General features: G+C 42.1%; 1 protein-coding gene across 4 annotated transcripts in view; it reads right to left on the bottom strand.

The window, feature by feature from the left end:
- Window positions 1–15,241, bottom strand: part of CEP41 (centrosomal protein 41) — a 47,431-nt gene extending 32,190 nt beyond the window's left edge. For 2 of the 4 annotated variants that reach the window (XM_070513480.1, XM_044749800.2), the window contains exons 1-2: window positions 15,102–15,241; window positions 1,869–1,932 (exon numbers count right to left, since the gene is read on the bottom strand). In XM_070513480.1, the coding sequence (XP_070369581.1) occupies window positions 1,869–1,932; window positions 15,102–15,134 (97 nt within the window). In that variant the 5' untranslated portion in view covers window positions 15,135–15,241. The remainder of the gene's footprint in view (window positions 1–1,868; window positions 1,933–15,101) is intronic. The other 2 variants (XM_044749764.2, XM_044749528.2) reach the window with 1 other exon arrangement.
- Between the last annotated feature and the right edge of the window lie 5,194 nt (window positions 15,242–20,435).

Raw genomic sequence — 20,435 nt, forward strand, 5'->3', positions numbered from 1 at the left:
TTGTATATTCTTAGTTGTGGGTCCTGCTAGTTGTGGCATGTGGGACGCCACCTCAGCATGGCCTGATGAGCGGTGCCATGTCCGCGCCCAGGATTCGAACTGGTGAAACCCTGGGCTGCCGCAGTGGATCGTGAGAACTTAACCACTCAGCCACGGGGCCAGCCCCTGTATTATTTCTTATAATTCCAAGTGAATCTACAATTATCTCAAAATAAAAAGTTTAGTTAGCAAAGACACTAGTTTAAAAATCTCAGGATAAAAAAGGTAATTACTATGTATTATAAAAAGCAGATATAAGTACATCAATTTAAAAAAAATTGAAATTAATTTCAGGTAGAGTTGAGTTAAACTTCAGTATGAATTTAGGAATTGAAGAGAAAGAAATGGGTTTTCATTCACAGATCCCAATTCAATTTCCAGGAGAAAAAAATATGAGGATATAGACAAATCTACATATCTGAAAAAAACCTCAGCTCTAAAAATTTTAATTTTAGAAGGTTCCAAAAGAAACGCACTCCTTTCCAGTGGTCTTTAAAATGTTATCTGGACTCCTCAGAGAGAATATGGCATTTTTAATCAAAGTGCCTCCCTCACAGAATAGCTTATTTCATTAAGGGTGGGTCACAGTAGCAATTAAGGGGGAGACAGAGATGGACGAATTGAAGGCATTTGTGGTAGGTGAAATAAGATGGAGGAAATACTGGGACAGCATGGCCTAAGAGATAGTACATAGGACTCCAACACTGACTTCCTCATCCTGCATACAAATCCTAGTTCTATCTCCTTTTATTGAACTTCAAGGAAATCACATAATCTCTGTGCCATAATTTCTTCCTTCTCAAAAGCAGAGAGTATTTTTTTACCTCCCATCGAACAGGATATTTGCAAGGATAAATATCTGTATAGTACGGAAATGTCTGAAAAAAAAGGCCCCAAGAAATAGTATCTGTAAATGTGGTTCATTTAAAACATTTACTATTTCATATGAGGAAACACGTATAATGGAAGATAATGATTTTGAAGGAGATTGGAGAAAGAGAAAGACAAATGAGATTTAAACAAAGTCAGGCTTCCAGTTTATTTTCTCAGTTGTCCTCAGGTTACTGGTGGAAAATTTAGTATTACAAAAGGCACGTGGTACTCCAATCCACTAGCAAAGCCATCTTAATAAGATGGATTTTCCACAGCAGACTTTAAAAGGCTGAAAAAAACTAAACAAAATAAACAAGCAAAATCCCACAAGACTGCAAATCCACTAGGGGCCTAGGGAGTGGTCTTCATCACGACACTGAGAAATGTTAACAGCATGGAAACAAGCAGTAATGCGCTCTTAAATGTCATTTTACCTGAACTGCAGCACCAACTTAATCCTGTGTTATAGTTACTCATCCAACTCTGTCTGCCTCCACTTGAATCTAAACTCTTTGACTGCAAAAATCATGATTCACACTCATCTTTATATGTCCCATAGTCCATAACTTTGCATGTCGTTGGCACTCTGCAAATACCGAAATGAACAATCGTGCACAAGTACGATCTATTACTCCCAATTTAAAGGAGTGTACACAAAGTGTTCCAAAATAGAGGTTGACTTTCTGATATCTATTTAGTCTCAGTCCTGCAACTTACTGAACAATGTTTTCACCGAATTCTCAATTTCTAATAAGCTAAATTATATGAATGTAAATTTTTACTGATAATCTGAAAAACAGCTTTCAAAAATAAGTTCAGAGCCCAGAAAGACATGAGGCAAGACAGTGAGAAACTTTTAGCTGTGAATTATACCAGACATGACAGGCTGCTTCCTGTCAATAATTAGCTATTGGACTAAAAAAAAAACAAGTTTTAATTTGCTAATCTTTACTCACCAGTGTCCAGTCTTGACTTGACATGCTGATACTTTGGGTTTTGTGGTATCCTTCGGGTCAGATACTAAAAAATAAGAAAACTCACAATTAATTAGGTCAATGTAAGGATAAGGGTAGCAAAGTTGGGAAAGAGTCAGATACTTAAAAAAAGACCAAATGCTAAAATTTCACCAAATTTAAAGACAGAAGAAGCTCTAGAGGTCCAATCATCCCTTTAAAGTAGGAATCTTATCTACAGCATGTCCACAGATGAAAAATTATCTTGTTTCTGTCAAAACATTTCCATATTTTGTCAAAATAATCTCATAGCACTATGTAATTAAGAAAGAACCTTTTAAAAATTATTTCTGATGTTGAGCCAAAATTGGTCTCTCTCTAATTTTCATCCAGTCCATGTTGCAACCCAGAATAAGCCACCCAACTCTGCTTCAAGAAATCCGCTAAGATAACTAATGGCAGCTCTCTGGTCCTTCTTTTTAATTTTACTCTTTGTATGACGGTTTCTAGGCCATCTTCTCTGGACATCCTCTAGATTTTATCTACATCTCCCTTAAAAAGTCGCACGCGGATCCAGACTTGAGCACAGCGCCCAGGTGTTGCCAGGCCAGGACCCAGTTCGGCAGGCCTCTCATTGTTGGCTTGGAGTCTACGGTCCACAGATGTCCTTACGATGGCATCTGCTCCCGGGGCAGCTGCAGCACATCCGGGCTCAGGGTAAGCTTGTGGTCAGCTTTTTTTGCCTATGTCAGGTCTCCCTTGTCTGAACTCCGGGAGTGAACTCTAAATCCGAGCACAAGACATTTACCCACATCAAATTTCAGTGGCGTACTCGAAGGCCATTAAGTGAGAGAAGGCTAATGAATAAAGACATTACAAAATATAGCTTTCTTGCTCAGGCTTTTTTCTGGCTGACAAGTATGAAAATCTTATGTTCAGTAACAGGTAGCTGTGGAATATGAAATTAAAACTGGGTAATACCTTTCCAGCTTCATCCTCTGCCACTCTCCCACATGTTCCCAAGTTGAAGTTGCCCGAATGATCCCCAAATGTGCCGCCCACATTCAGGTCTCCAGTCTTAGCAAATGTCTGCCTAGAATGCCTTTCTTCAACTTGTCCTCGGGCAAAATTTTACATCCTCTCTAAAGCCGTCCAAGGTGGAGTTAGGCACTTTCTTCTCCCTGGCTCCCAGAGCATCAACACCCTGCACCCCTGTTTACACCTCGACCTTCCTCCCTCGTGTAGGATTTCCTTGAAGGCAGGGACGGTAACTTACTCAAATTTGTATTCACTCAGGACCTAGTACATGGTAGGTACATTTACTGACATTCAATCAATAAACGAATATCTCAAATGAGGATCGCATTATAGCAACCACTTGATTCCTTAGAAGAGAACATCAAATTTCAAAACCTGTATCACTTGCCCTTGAGAACAGTTAACTACAGCACATCCTGCCAGGAGGATTGAAAAATAAATTATTTATATGTAAAAATACCCTTTCAAATGATCCACAACGCATAAAAATAATAGAGGGCACACTTCAAAGTCTTACAGAGTGCCTGTTGGTCAGAGTTTTGGAGTTCAGAGACCAGGAAGAATTTTTAAAAACTGGGGGCACCTACAGAGAGTTATCAACTTTTAATTTTGCCAAATAAGGACATTGAAAAAAAATGAAGCAAAACCTCATAATAACTACCATCTGCTATTTTAACACCTGAAGATTAACAAAGGAAAAAAAACACCAGAATAAAAAGGTCAGTCCTTTAGTGTTATTAAAAACCTCATGATATTGTCTGCGTTTTTATTTCACCCCAGGCAAGTAAAACCTCCGTCATGGACACTGAGCATTGGTCCTCAGGTGTGTGTGTGGAAGGCCTGAGCTAGTTTGTGCTGAAAGAAAGAATGGAAATCTCTTTCCTCCATCGGATCAGTAACTTGCTGTCTATACAGGAACGTGACCCTAATGCCAATTCCAACTCCTTCCAAGACGAAGATGGAGAAGGTTCTTAAGTGAGAGAATGAAAATATTCAGAGACTGAAAAGGGGGACTTTAGGACCAGTTCCTCAGAGGAAGACACTATCATGGCAAAACAAAACAAAAAAGTAAACCAAAAAACAAGGAAAACATGAGCCTGATAAATTGGGTCACGAAAAGCTAATACTAGAATTCAGTTATCTTAGGCTAAGCGATTTTCTTTTTCTTCTTTTTTTGCACTCTGTATTTTTCTAATTTCTATATTCTATTTCCTGTTTTTACTTTTGTTTTGTTTTTCCAGCTAGTTTCCTAGCAAAGCTTCTTTTGAAAAATTCCAGGCTAGTTTCTGCCGAACCAAGGGGATTTGTCCATACCTAAGCCAACATAGCTAAGAAGTGAGGGTGTCTCTGGGGACCAGGTGGAGTGGCAGCAGAATGATGGGGGGAGAGAGTGTGGACAGCTGCAGTGGCTGAGCCCTTCCCGCCCCCGGTTTTCCCTTACATAGACTAATGAGAAATCCATATGCCACAGTAGAAAAATGTAGTTTCTTTTCCATTTTCCCACTTGGATCCAACTTCTTGTTCCTGACTTTCTAGTACCAACCACAATGTAAAACTATTTGTGCTCCCCTCTAAGCAGAAGATCATAGATTTTCTGGAAGTGCCATACTTTTTTTCCTGAAAAGTCTTGCTTTGGGGCTGATTGTTTCTTGACCTACTGACCAAGTGGCTTTTTTTTTCAATTACATAAACAGGATGGAATGGTGGAAAGTGAAAGAGCTGAGAAAAGATGCTGTTTCAAGGAAGACTATTCATTCATTCAACAAAGCCTTATTAAGTACCAACCATTCATTTAGTCAACACTTACTGGGTGCCTACTAGGAGTGAGCCACTGTGCTGAGGACAGAGGTAGAAAACACACACAGTCCTTGCCATCCAGCTCTCACTGATGCTGGGAAAGAAAGACAAGTGAACGAACAGATGCCACACTACATGAACAAGGAGAGGGAAGCAGGAGGTGCAACAGGAACGTGTAAGATTGGCACCTAATCCAGACTAAGCATCAAGAACCGTTTCCTGAGGGGTGACTTCTAAGCTGAAATCTGAGGGCCAAGAAAGTCAGTCAAGCTAAAGGAGTAGTGGGTGGGAGCCACAGGGTTCCTGGTGACTGGTAGATGTGGGCAATAAGGGGCAATACAGGGTCAAATAAAGCCAGAGAGGCAGGCAGGGGCAGAGCATAAAGGGCCTTGTATCCATGCTAAGAAACTTGGATTTTATCCAGTAGATCATTGGTTTGCAAACAGGGAGAATTTTGCTCCCCCCAATACCCGCCAGGGACAATTATCAATGTCTGGAGACATTTTAGTTGTCATAACTGGGTGGTGGGGGGTGCTACTGACATCTGGTGAGTAGAGGCCAGGGATGCTGCTAAACATCCTACAATCACAGGAATGCCCCCCCACAATAAAGAATTAGCTGGCCCAAAAAGCCAATAGTGCTGAAGTTGAGAAACACTAGTGTAGACAATGAGGAGTCATGGAAGGAAATTTAAGGAGAAGTTATGAGATTATATTTCCGTTTTAGAAAGATCTCTGGCAGCACTCTGCAGAATAAGATCGTAGTCAATAATGGAGGCACAAAGACCAGTTACAAGGCAGTTGTACTAAGAGAATCTGTGGTCCTAAGGAAGTGGCAGTAGAGATGAGGAGGAAGAGACAATTTCAAGAAATCTTTAAGACGAAAATCAGTATGATTTAACATTGACTGGTGTAATGGGGAGGACAGTGATACAATTCCCCAAAAAGGGGACTTGAAGAACCATATATTGAAAAACATGATGTGTTCTGTTTGGGGCAGGTTGAGTGTGAAGTATCTGTGGGTTATCCAAAAATGGAAGTGATGAGCTGGCTATTTGGGTGTGGAGATGAGCAGAAAGATCTGGGCTAGAAAAAAAAAGATTTAGGGGTTGTGAGCATATAGGCAGCAGGGGAAGCCATGAGAATGGACAAAATCACTGTTGGAGAGTGTGTAAACTGAGAAGAAAAACCCCAACATTTAAGGTTCAGTGGTGAAAAGTGCCATGGATGAGATTCCAAAGAGGCCAGAAGAAAGTGGGTCATAAAAATCAAAGAAGAGGTTCAGGAAGAAGGGAGGGATCCACAGTGATCGATGCTGTCAAGCCAGAGAACAAGAGATCAGATATGAACAACCAAACAAGAAGGCAGGTCAAGTAAGAGAACAACAGAAAAGTGAATTTGGGTTGAACAAACTAGGACACTGTTGACCTTGGTGGATGTGGTTATAAGTTGACAGGAGCAGAAGCAAAAACAGCAGGTTGAGTGTGTGAGAGGGGAGGAAGGAAAGAAGAGGATAGTAGACAGATGGTCTTTTTTTCTGTCTTGGGAGTTGCTAAGGAATAGTTTTCGTTGTGTTTTGTTTTAGAAGAAAGGAGAGATGTGGGGATGTTTATAGGCTAATGGGCAAGATAAGAGAGGCTGAAAATGAAGCAGAAAGACACAGAAATGAGGGAGTGGGAGGATGAGGCTCAGAGTCCAGGCGAAAGGTTCAGCTTTGGATACATATTTAAGATAACCATATAAGATAGGTGGTCATGATGAAGTTCATCAGGAGGAGGGAGGAAGTTGAGAAAGTTCATGTTCGTGGGTATTATTACAGCCTCTTTGAGAGCAACCCAAAACCCCAAAGGCCCTTTAAGAGCATACACCTCGAGGGAGAGTCAAAAGACAATGCCCTCCCTCTCTATCCACCCCATCCCAGCTACTTAACTTCTACTCAGCTTTTGAGACCCAGCATCTTCAAGGAAGACTGGAGGCCCCAGTCAGAAGGAAATCTCCTCCCTGCCTGGATTATCACAGCACTTTGTACCATTTACACTCCCCACTTCTTGCGCTTGGGACAAGGGCTCTACCTTGTAGATCTCTGTACCGACTATATGGCCTTGCACTAGTGTGAGAGCAGTAAGTACTGCTGACTTGATAAAGGTGGTTCTGAGACCCGAGCAACATGCACCGTGCATGCTAGTGCCTCGTGAGCAGGAGAGACATTGAGGGCTCTAGGAATCTGAAACAAAGAGAGAGCTCACACGCTGCGGGGGATAAAGGGAGACCTCACGGAAGAAATGGCACTGGAGCTGTGTTTTAAGGGTTGAACGTCTGTGGATAAAAAGATAGGGAAAAGGGATGGAAACAGTATTCCAAGTAGAGGAAATTAGAGCAGCAAAGCCACTTTAAAAAGCATGTTTAAAGAACAGCAAATCATTCTATTTGCTGGAGAAGGTGCAACAACAATAAAGGTAATCGCTGCTAACATTTACTGAGTGCTTAACTATGTGTTCAGGCACTCACCTAAGCATTTCACCTCCATTATTTCATTTAATCCTCGCAACCACCTGTGAGGTAGACACTAACATTACCTTCATCCTACTATTGGGAAACAGAAGAACAGAGAGGCAGAGTGACTTCCTGAGGTTACTCAGCTGGTAAGAGTGCTGGAACCTGGATTTAAACTGGGCTGTCTGGTTTTAGAGCTTAAACTCTTTCACACCCTATTGTACAGCCTCCCTCAGGCACGGGTTCTGAATATGGGGTCCACTGATGGGTTTTAGGAGGTCAGGCATCCCATGGAACCGTATGCAAAATTTTGAGTGTATGTGCATTTTTCTGGGGAAAGGGTCCTTGGTTATCACCAAATTTTCAAAGGGGTTTATAACCCAAAAAGGGTTAAGAAGCATGGGTATATGGAATCTTGTGCTGTAAGGTTGGACATGGATAGGGAGGCTCAAAGTAGAGAACTCTGAGTGTAGACTGAAGGTCTGGCCTAGAACCTGAGAACAATGCAAGGTACTAAAAAACACTGATCCATGAGCCACACAATCAAAACAGTATTTTGGCAGAATACTAACATATGCAAAAACTGGACTTTGTGAATACATGGATATTAGAGAAGAAGGGAGAAGAATGAGAAGTCAACTGAAGGGAGAAGAATGAGAAGTCAACTATGGGATTTTTCTGAAGGGAAATCACCAAAAAAAATAAGTGTGATTGTCTGAATCACAAATCATTCAAAAATGAGTGAGCTTTTCTGACTTTCCACCTCTCTCAAAACGTAACTCACAAGGTTGTCACATTAAAATGGCAACATATGTAATAAGATTTACATTTAAAGGATTAAAAATATACCATTATACATTTTGTTCAGAATCTACTTATCTCCTTTGCGTAGAGTCCACAAAATGAAACAAGCGGGTGTCAGTTTTAAAAACAGCCTCATTTAAGGCAATCTCACATTTAAAATACGTCTTTTAAAGGAGAATATTTTTTTTAAATGGGAGTTTTAATTTGATCCAATGCTACTGATCTCAAACACCAAACTTGGCCCATGTTTGCAAGGGAAGCAGCCCCTAAGTTGCCAGCAGCTACCACCTGTGGCCGACTGTATTTTTTAAGATGGCCACAACAGAATTTCCCATCCCACTAAATACTGTGAGGCTGACACTCCTCCCATTGAGGGCTGGGGCCTATATTCCCTCCCCTGGAATCTGGGTGGGCCTGCGACTGTGATGGAAGTGGTACCATATGACTTCTGAGGCTAGATCATAAAAGGCAGTATGGCTTCCACCTGGTTCTTTTCGGACACTTCTTCTTGGAACCCAGCCACCATGCTGCGAGGAAGGCCAAGCCATGTGGAAAAGTCCATTTGTAGGTGGCATGGCTGACAGCCCCAGCTGAGGTCCAAGCCAAGAGACTATCAACGGCCAGACAGGTGAACAAAGAAGGCTTCAAGATAACACTTGCCCCAGCTTCTGTCTGTCTGCAAAACCACGTGACAGATCTCAAGCGAGATCTGCCCAGCTGAGCCTAGTCAACCTCCAGAACCATGAGAGACAATAATAAAATGACTATTGTTGTTTTAAGGCACTAAATATGGGGGGGTGATTATTACAAACCAACATATAATTGGAATGCCACCCCCACTCTTTTTACTTTCTAGCTAAGCTCTTTGAAAAAGAACAACACTGGATATCTGTACCTTACTCCCCACCATTCTACCGTGCTTCCTGTAGCAGCTAGCCAACATCAGAGATCCCCTAATTGCCAAATATAATGGCTACTTTTCAGTCTTTAACTGACATGACCTTTCTGTACCATATGACACTGCCATATAGCCTCACTTTCTTCACTTCCACTTCCTTGTCTTCAGTAATATCTCTCTCTCCTGATTCTCCAACAACATGTGAATCATTCCTCTGTCAGCCACTTAAACACTGTCTTCCCCAGGATTCCATCTTCTCAATCTACAGGTTCTCTATGGGCCAAACACTTAGGTTTAATTCCATTTATATGCTTCTGATTTCCAAATAGTGAACTCTAGCTGGACTTCTCCTCCCAGCTCAGACATATATTCATTTGCTCATTCAACAAATATTTAAGGAACAACTATTGTGTGCCAGGCAGTGGGACAATGCAGACAATGTCCCTATCCTATACTCCTGTGAGTATGCCAGAAATAAACAAGGAAATAAAATAATTACAGATCATGATCTATTGGGTGAAGATAGCATAATGAACAAATGTGACTAATTTTACTTTCTTCTAAAACTTCAATAAAACCTCATTGAAAGGATATTATTTTGAGAACATAAGGTCCAAAAAACACAGAGTGGGAGAAGTGATAGCAATAGATTTCTGAAGTCTAGAAAGCCTATCAACAAGTGAAAATGACTTGATTGACTCAGCAAGTCAAAGGAAAGCCAAGAACAATTCTTAAAAGGCTCAGGAATTGACAGCCCCAGGCATCTCCAGAAGTGGGGAGTAAAAGCAGAGGCTGAAATAAGGAAGATTAGTTGAAGGCTGACTGAGAAGCAGTTGGATCTCCAATCTTCTCCCCTCTGTGCCACTGAGTGACTGCCCCTCCCCCACCATGGCAGATATGTACAGATTTATTCCCTGGAAAGGGTGTCTGGACTAGGGGGTCTCCAGACACAGGGAAAGGCAGAGATCTCATTACTGAAAACAGGGGTATTGAGTGATGCATACTAATGTTGAGATTTAGCCCCTGGCCTTAATTCCTCCAGAAATTCAAGTAGCCTTTTACTCTCAGGAGAGTAGAGGAGTTCTCTGGGGAAAAGGACCAGCCTGAGAGGAAAGAGCTGAAGACACAGCTCTGGGAGAGGGAGTCTCCAAATCATGGCGCAGTGAGATCTTCCTATAATTAAGCTCACCATCAGCAAGCCTGTCTCACATATACAGAGATCCCAATCACCTTTTTTTTTTTTTGAGGAAGACTGGCCCTGAGCAAACATCCATAACCATCTTCCTCTACTTTATATGAGGGATGCCTGCCACAGCATGGTGTGATAAGCGGTGCACAGGTCCACGCTCGGGATCCAAACCAGTGAACCCTGGGCTGCTGAAGTGGGGCGTGCAGACTTAACTACTACACCACTGGGCCAGCTCCCCAATCACGTTTTCAGGTCTCCTACTCAAAAACATAAATTAACAATTTAGGATTAAAAGAAGTTTGAGAACATTGCTATGAACTAAATTGTGTCCCACCTCAAAATCTGTACAGTGAAGCCCTAACTCCCAACGTGACTATTATTGGAGATAGGCCTTTAGAGGTAATTAAGGTTAAATGAAGTCATAAAGGTGGGGCACAAATCCAATAGGATCAGTGTCCTGATAAAAAAAGACAGCAAAGAGCTCATTCTGTCTCTTCAAGCACACACTGAAAGAAAAGGTCATATGAGCACAAAGCAAGAAAGTAGCCATCTGCAAGCCAGGAAGGAGCACTCACCAGAAACTAAATCAGCCAGCACCTTGATCTTGGACTTCCCAGCCTCCAAAGCTAGGAGAAATAAGTCTCTGTTGTTTAAGCCACCCAGTCTGTGGTATTTTGTTCTGGCAGCCCAAGCTAATACAAACATCATCAAGAAAACAAAAGAAAAACAGCAATATGGAGGAAAGAGAGACTATGTAGGGACAAAAAAGACCTTTTAAAACTATCATTAAAGAAATGAAAACATACATCCACCCAAAAACTTGTACGTGAATATCCATAGTAGCATCATTCATAATAGCCCCAAAGTGGAAACAACCCAAATGTCCATCAATAAAAGAACACATAAATAAAATGTGCTATATCTATGCAAAGGAATATTATTCAGTAATAAAAAGGAATGAAATACTGATGCACGATATAACATGGATGAACCTTTAAAACATTATGCTAAATGAAAGAAGCCATTCACAAAAGACCACATTTCACATGATTCCGTTTATACGAAATGTAGAGAACAGGCAAATCTACGGAGACAGAAGCAGATTAGTGGTTGCCAAGACTGGGAGTTAGAGGGATAGGGGAGACAATGGGAAGATTGGGGAGTGACAGCTAAAGGATACAGGATTTCTTTTTGGGGTGATGAAAATGTTCTAAAATTGATTGTATCGATGATTGCACAATTCTGTGAATATACTAAAATCACTGAATTGTACACTTTAAATGAGTGAACTTATGGTATGCAAATTGTATCTCAATAAAGCCGTTACCAAAAAATTAAAATTTAACAAGTGAAAAAATACAAAAAACTTTTGCTCTACAACCATACCAAGTACTTAGAGAAAAGTTAAAAGAAAATAATTAAGTTGAGCTATATTCTTCTGACATGGAAAGATGTCCAAGACATATTAAGTGAAAAAAAAACAAGTCAAAGAACCATATGAACAATGTTGTAACATTTGTATAGAACAAAACCAAAATATGAAACTTGTGCGCACCTGCGCTCTCACTCTCTCTCTCGACACACACATGCACAAACGTATGCAAATATATATAGAAAGTTTTGGAAAACACATCTATGCAAAAAAACGATAAACAGTGATGTAGGAAACTGTCCTATATTATTCATAACAATTTATAAATACTACAGAATAAAATAAAGGCAGAAACAGCAGGAAAAACAATAAGCAGTAAGAAACAAAATGTAACCCTAATGATCTCTGCTGTGGCAGTAATCAATCTTTACAGCCACAAAAGCCAAAAAAACCACACAAAAAACCCAAAAATACTCAATAATAATAATAATTTAAAAAATCCAATTAGAAATTAGGCAAAAGACACAAAGAAATACTTTACCAAAGAAGATATATGGATGGCAAATAAGCACATGAAAAGATGTAAGATGTTCAAACTCAATATCCATTAGGGAAATGCAAATTAAGACCATGACAAGAGGTCACTACACATCTACTAAAACAACTAAAATAAAAAATGTTGAAAATAGCAAATGTTGCCAAGAATGTGCAAAAACTGGGTCTCTCACACACTGGTGTTGGGAATGTAAAATGGTACAGGCAGTCTGGAAAATAGTTTGGCAGTTTCTAAAAAAAACTACATGTAAACTTACCACACAACCCAGCAACTGCACTCCTGGGCATGTATGCCGGAAATGAAAATTAATGTCCATACAAAGAACTGTATCCCAACATTCTTGTCTTTATTTGTAATAGCCCAAAGCAGAAAACCACCAAAACATCCTACAATAGTTGAACGGCTAGACAAACTGTTAGACATACCACAGAATACTAATCAGCAAGAAAAGGAACGAACTATTGCTACAGGCAGCAACTTGGATGTGTCTCAGGGACGTTATCCTGAGTGAAAAAAGCCAGTCTCAAAAGGTCACATACTGTACGATTCTGTTTATGTAACGTTCTCAAAATGACAAAATTACAGAAATAGAGAACATGTTAGCGGTTGTCAGGGGTTAAGATGGTGAAGGGAAGGAAAGAAGACATGACTAGGAAGGGGTAGCATGAGGGAGATGTTTGTGGTAATGGAATAGTTCTGTATCTTGACTGTAAATCTATACATGTGCAAATCTTGATTATATTAAATCTACACATATGATAAAGTAGCCTAGAACTATATACACATATATTGCACAAACATTAATTTTCTGGTTTTGATATTGTACGATACTTATGTAAAAGATAATCATTGGGGGAAACTGGGTGAAGGGTACATGGGATCACTTTGTACTATTTTTGCTACTTCCTGTGAATCAATATTTATTCCAAAATAAAAGTTTTTTAAAGGACATCACAGTCCAGAACAGAGGTCTTAAAAATTAAAAACCTGATGGCAGAAATTAAAAACTCAATAGAAAGATTGGAAGATAAAGTTAAACACAATCTCCCAAAGAGAGCAAAAAGACAAAGATGTGGAAAACAAGAGATAAAATTCAAGAAAATTAGAGACCCAGTCATATAGAAACAACATCAGAATAATGAATTCAAGGAAGAGAGAATGGAGAAAATAGGGGGCAGAAAGTCGACAAAATAACTTAAAAAAAACTTTACAGAACAGAAAGACATGAGTTTATGTTATCCACCAAAATGAGTGAAAATGGACTGATAGCAAGAAATATCTTTGTGAAACATCCTAACACTGGGGACAAAGAGAAGATCCTATGCTTCCAGAAAGAAACAATCAAGTCATATACAAAGGAACAGAATGGACTTCTCTCCAGCAACACTGGATGCGAGAAGACCACAATGCAACGTTTTCAATATGCTGATGATTTCCAACCAAGAATTCTATACTTAAATTGTCAGGCAAATAAATGTGAAGGCAGAATAATAACATTTTTAGACATGCCTAACATTTTAGGCATAAGAAATATTTATTTCTTATGCACTCTTTCTCAAGAAACTACTGGAAATTGTGTTCCACTAAAACAAGAGAGTAAGCTGGACATCTATGGCACAAACGTAACCACACAGGGCATCCCTGCTCCTCCCCCCATACCCCTAAGACTATTCCTCCTTCTCTTTCTCTCATATTCCTGATCTCATTAATGGCATCAGCACCAAGCAGTAGCCCAAGCTGGGAACCGAGGTCATCCATCACACTCTCATTTCTCAAAGCTAATCATGAAGACTTGATGATTTTACCCTCTAAATATTTCTCAATTCTGTCCCTAGTTCCATGGCCTGACTTCTGGTCTCTATCACAATAACCACCTAACCAATCTCCCTATCCCCAGTCCTGGCCTCCGCAAATCCATGCTCCAGCATGTGGCTACAGCCATCTGCCTAAAACGCAAAACTAACCAAGTGACTCTGTCACTTAAAAGCCCAAAGTTTCTCAAAATCTGACCAGCAGGCAAGAGAAACACGTGGCAATCAACCTGCCATTCTCCACGCCTACCTCCCCACCTCCATGGTAGAGATTATAATCCAACATGGCGCTTTCCTGCAGAGCCTAAACTCAGCCTCATAACTTTCTTAAGAGAGCTCACAGGCATCCCCCATGAGATGAAACAATCTGCAACTCCTGTTCAAGAACTTTAGCCAGGCGCGGAAGGCCCTTCCAGACTCTACTCCTGCCTCTCTACAGGGATCTGTCCACTCCCACATCTTGCACCTCCTTGACTTCGCTCACGCAGTTCTTCTCCACCTGGGATGCTGCTTCACCTGGCTAACAACCTTGCCAACAACCTTGCCATTTCAGGCCGTCTCCAGGACCCTTCTCTCACTTCCTCAGTTGAGTTCTCTTCTCTCTGTACTCTTCTAATATCTTGTCCCCCAAATTCTGTTCCCCCGGTACTCAAATTCTGTTCAGAAGTCTCCCTCACTAGACTGAATTTATTAAAGGACAAAGGGCACGGTAGGAGTCCAATAAACATTGGTTGAAATTAAATGACCACAAATGCAGCAGGGCACGGGGGGTGAAACAGACAAGAAAGTGAAAAGACCTTCCGGGAAGCGCGTAGAACTAACGTCATATTTTGCATCCTTTCCAAACGGCTTGGTCTGCTTATTCCTGCTCTTCCTGTATCCCCGTAATCAGAAACGATGGCTCCTTTTGATTTTGTTCCTTCAGTGTTCGGGGCTTCATTCATATGTTACTCATGTTTTGTCACTGTCACTCCTAGACTGTAAGCCCTTTGAGGGAAGGGATTGTGTCTTTACGCACTTCGCTTCTCACGGTGACAGATGGCGGCGTACAGGAAGCACGTGAGGGACGGTGGCCGGTCACCAGAGGACAATAGACCAGGCCCCGCTTCCCCGAGTCCCGCCCGCCCCCTCCCCTCTCCTCTCCTCTCTAGACCCCTCCTCACGCCGGCCGCTTCCCGCCTTCCGGGCGGCGGAAGTCGCAGCTGCTCTTCCCTGCCCACGTGGAGCCTTTTCCGGTGCGCCCGCCCCTCCGCCTCGCCGGTCCGGACCTGGCCCTCACCTCAGGATTCCCAATGTGCCTCCGGACAGACATGTTTGCTCCAACCGACCACGCTCGGGGTTCTAGCCTCACCGGTTGCCTCTAGCCCTAGCTTCCTACCCCCACAACCCCGCTCAGCCGCCTCCCTACAACCTCTTCTCTGATTGGCCTGCCTGCCCCGACCAGCCAATGGAGGCTCTGTTTACTGTGTCATCGCGGGGTCAGAGGAGAGCGAGACGCCGCTCCACAGTTGCCAAGGGCAACGCGGGACGCCGGCTGCAGAGGCCTTTTGTGCTCTCGGGGGCCGGCAGGCTCCAGGCTGAGCGGGGGAAGAGGGGCGCGGGGGAGGGGCGGCTGGCGCCTGCGCGGGGGCGGCTGCGCAGAGTCCGAGGGGGGAGGGGCCGGACGGGGGGAAAAAAGCGTTTCTGGCTAATGTCGGAGCCGAAATACGGCATCGAGCACCCCATTTTAGCCAAACATCTGGCTACGTCTTCCACGACAGGGAACAGATATGGGACAGGGTTGTGCAGCAGGAAGGGGAAGGTGTAGTTTATTATTTTCAAGTTAAGTTAATATGCAAATTATGCAAAGTATGTGCAAATACAGTAATTATTGTTGCTTTAAAAGCTTTTAGCTAGCTAGAGAAAGGCCACCATAATTAGAAAATGCACACGCCATTCTGTGATTCATCATTCATTTAACAAATATTAATAAGCACCTTATGAGAAAAGCTGCAGTAGGTTTTGTGGAGGATGGGAGGATGACTAAGACCCAGTCTCGTTGTCATGGAAACCATTGTGACTCCTGCCGTCAGCCACCACCTGTTCTTATTCCAGATCTGAAAATGAAGTCTTAGCACCTTTACAAAACAATCACACACACAGTTTGCCTTGGCTCTAAAATGTCCCACCAAATCCATTAAAATTATTATTTCCTTTTATATGAGAGAACAACACGGTAACCTTTTGTCCTTTGCTCTAAGCTGTTTTTCCAGGAATGGAGAAAGGTTGCTCTGAGCTGTTCGTACTCTCTGCTTGTGAATGTTGGCATACATCTGAGCTACTTCAGGGTCTGTGCATATGAGCCATTCAACAGCACGGCCTTGTATGCCCTTGTCCTCTCAGACACTTCAGCATCCCACCCTTAGGGCCATACCTTGAATCGTGTTGTCACCCAGAGCTGCTTGACCTCCAGGATCTTAAACTGACCATAGCTGTCTCTTGCAGCTTCATGCCTACTGAATTTGTCTTAACTTCCATAGTGTTCTCCAGTCCTTCAACCCTTTTAAAGTTCCCAGTTTCTCACCCGTCCACTAGAATAAGGAAGAGTAGGGGCTGCAAGAAATGGGAAGAGGGACAGTGGGGAGGATGTTTATCTAGAAGATACTATACTTAGAATGTATGCTTACCCAGTGGAGTGTGGGGGTGGGGTGATGATAGAGATTATGGGTAAAGAGGAGAAGGGAAAGAAGAGAGGGAGATAATAAGGGACTAAACTAAAAGGTGGTGAGAAAGAGAGGAAAAGAAATTTAAAGACATTTGTAGGTAAAATAAACAGTTATATACATGAGAACAGAGAAGGGGTGCAAGCAATAGGAAGGCATCAAGGATGTCTATAATTTTTCTAACTTGGGGGACTGAGTAGATGAGTGATAATGCATTAATCAAGTTAAAGAATAATGGAGGTCTGGGGCCAGCCCGTGGCCGAGTGGTTAAGTTTGCACGCTCAGCTTGGGCTGCCCAGGGTTTTGCTGGTTGAGATCCTGGGCACGGACATGGCACCGCTTGTCAAGCCATGCTGAGGTGGCATCCCACGTGCCACAAATAGAAGGACCCACAACTAAAAATACACAACTGTGTACAGGGGTGGGGGGCTTTGGGGAGAAAAATAAAATCTTCAAAAAAAAAAAAAAAAAGAGAAGAGTGGAGGTCAAGCAATCAAAAGAATAGAAAGTACAAGACCCAACAGCCCCCTGGAGTTGGAAGCTCAGCTTCCCTTCTTCAGGGTTTGAGCTCACATCTCTGTATGATTGGGTTTTTTTTTTGCAGAGGGTCTGGGAATATCAGGTCCATTTGCCTCAGTAGTTATTGTGGTGGTCAAATTTGGGCTGCATATAAAGCATACAGAGAGATTATGAAATGTGGTTTCTTGGGTCTGTCAGAGATGCCGACTCTGTGTGTCTAGTGTGGGGATGTGGGAAACTATACTTTAAATAATGCTCCTCCACTCCCACTCCTTAATTCCAATGCACAGAGTCCAAGGGCCACACCTTGACAGACTCTGCTCTAGAAGCACCTCCCATTTCTTTCACATTTTGCCCCAGTGGAATCCTTGGAAAGCTTAAAGCTATAAATCAAAAGGCTTTTAACATCATAAGTTTCTCTTTAGGTTTCCTTTTGGATCCTGCTATAACAAAACTGCATCAAAATTAAAGCAAGGTGCTTATTCCTAATATGAAAAATATGTAAACATCACAAAAAGATAATTCATAGAAGAAAAACATTCAATAAGCATACTGAGAAACATCCAACTAATAATGAAAGAAATACAAAACCAGACAGCTAGATCCATTTTTCAACTAACAAGTGGACAAAGGGATTTTTGTTTTCTCTCTTTTTTTAATGATAATGTTCAGTGTTGGCTGATGATTCATGAAACAAGCATGCTCATCCATTGTTAGTGTGAATATGAAGAAGTGTACTATTTTGAAAAATAATTTGAGAGTGTGGGTATTGAGAAGCCCTCAAATCTTAATATTCTGAGAATTTCTCCCATGGAAATAATCAGAGATGCACAAAAATTACACCCACAGATGTTTACTGGAATCTTATTTAAATGACAAAAGATCGAAACAACCTAATTGATCATCGGTTAAAAAATGGTTAAAATAAATGGTGGCATACCCAGAAAAAGTAATATTATGGAACCATTAAAAAGTATGTTTCAAGGAATAATTAGGGCAATGGAGAACTGTTCCTGATATAGGAAACAATTTTTTATTTAATATAATCCTGAATTGTGTGGAGAAAAATACAGGTATCCACTGAAAAAATTGAAAAAAATATTTAAAATGTAAACCATCTCTGGATTATGGAATACAGATATTTGTTTTATTCTTTAGACTTTGTGTATTTTGCAGATTTTCTGTAGTGACTATAAGTTAATTTTATATGTTTTAATAAAAACATTCTCCCCCTAAGAAACAAAAAACATGAGTCGGACTTCAGCCTGAAAATTGTGTATGGCCTTTGTCTGGGCTAAATTCTGTGTGATTCCTCTAACTGAAGTGCTGTAGCTCTGCCCTTTTTGGCGGTAAAAAGACTCTCCAGGCGCTTGAGTAAGATCCTCGCAATCAGAGTCGTGATTGCCAAGAGGTTCAAGCTTTGTCTGTAAGAGAAGAAGTCCTGATTCTTTTCTTTAAAAGTTCCTACTTCCACTGATTAATCTTATTTTTCACGAAGTTGGAAGTGCTCTCGGGAACTTCCATTTGTTTGATGTCTTCTTTTTAACCCTATCTGTGTTCCACACAGCTTTCAGTCTCTGCAGAGTTGGTGGGAGCCCCAGCTAGGTAAGCGTGGCTGGCTAAAGGACAGTGAGTGTGTTAGCTGCTCCTGTGCCTGGTCACCCCCTCCCTCAGCCTCCCTTCCCCAGGAACCACACAGGCGTTTAGGTGTCAAGGAGTCTGGCCCTCTCCTGAGCCTAAAACCCTCTGGACCCTCCTTCCTCCTGAATGCATCTTCTGGTCCAGCCTCCTGCCATCCAGCTCCTCACGCTTAGCTCTCAGCCTTGGTTCCTGATCAGAGCCCAGCACTCTCCCCTCAGACGTGTCTCATCGTGTTGCTTCTCGCATATGGGCCTTGGCTCCCTTTCTTAGCTGCATTTGCCTTCATTCTCTAAATGACATACACTTCCAGATGCTTAAGGAGACAATTTTGCACAACCCTGTCCGGTCCTGGGGTCTTTTCCCTGCCTCCCAGGAACGGAACTGCATCTGAGGCAGTGAAGCCACAGAGCAATAAAGTGCCTGCAGTTCTGGTAGAAATTTGGTGTCATTCTACGTGTGGTGAAACGTGCCTAGGGAAGAGCATACCAGCCTCTGAGTGGAGGGCTGCCCTTCCCTGCCTCCAGCTCAGGCCAGAGTTGGAGTGCTTGGCCTGGGCCCAAAGACCTCAACCATCCCTGCAGCCCCTCCCAGGGGAGTAATTCCTACCTCTCAGATTTCTTTGGAACTGCCAAAAGAAATTGGCATCCTAGCTGCTTAGCTGATGGAGTTGGCATTCCCACATATGCAGTTCTGTAGCCACTTCTGAGAGCCACGTGGGATGTGCACCTGTGGTAGAAAGGATGTATGATGTCCCCTTCCAGGGAGCCCCAAGACTTCCTTTACCACCTGTGATCAAGCCCAGGGCATTTGGTTGTCACAGGCCGTGGTCTGCTTCTGGCTTGGGATTTACATAGAACGATGCTCTGCCACAGACCCAGTTCCAAGAGAACTCTGAGGAGCCAACCTGGGTCTCAAAATGGTCTGCCCCAAGGGGGTGGAGGAGAAGTCAGTGTTGGGAGGTACCTCTGTCACTCTGGGCACAGGGGACAGCTGGAGAGCCCAAGCCCCATGAAAAGACCTGTCACTGCGGATCAAGTGTGTCAGATGTTCACGTTTCTCAAAATCATCTAGAAACCTAGGATTTCATGTGAAATCTACAGGCCGCTAACTTGCAACCCCTGTGGTAGACTCTGCAAATACAATTCCTGTTCTTCATGGTTTTTAAATAATCAAGATAATACCCATGGTAAAAACAAATGCTAGTGGGATTTCTGCTTCCATTTAGGATGTAGAAAGCTGCAAGGGACATCACTCCTGTCCAACAATAAGAAAAAAATTAACACTCTACAAAATCACAAGTTTTCTTGAATCCTTCAGAGAGCTGAGATCACAAGGCAGCCACATAACTAAATTCTAAGAAGTGACAAGCCCAAGGAGAGAAGGAACACACAAACTGTTTCGTGTTTGGCCGAGCTCTGGAGAAAACATGACTGCTATAGAAGTGGGCAAGAAGAAATCAGCTAAAATTTTCACTGATTTCTAAAGGCTGAGTTTGGGCTAGCAGATCAGTTTAGAATAACCGTGATCCTATGCTGGTTAATTTTATGTGTCAGCTTGCCTAGGCGCAGTATCTAGATACTTGGTCAAACACTATTCTAGATGTTTCTGAGAAGATTTTTTTAAAAAATCAATTTACTTTTTTTCTGCTTTTTCTCCCCAAATCCCCCCAGTACTTAGTTGTATATTTCAGTTTTGGGTCTTTCTATTTGTGGCATGCGGGATGCTGCCTCAGCATGGCCTGATGACTGGTG

Source organism: Equus asinus, chromosome 1 (genome assembly GCF_041296235.1).
Source record: "Equus asinus isolate D_3611 breed Donkey chromosome 1, EquAss-T2T_v2, whole genome shotgun sequence".
NCBI lineage: Eukaryota > Metazoa > Chordata > Mammalia > Perissodactyla > Equidae > Equus > Equus asinus.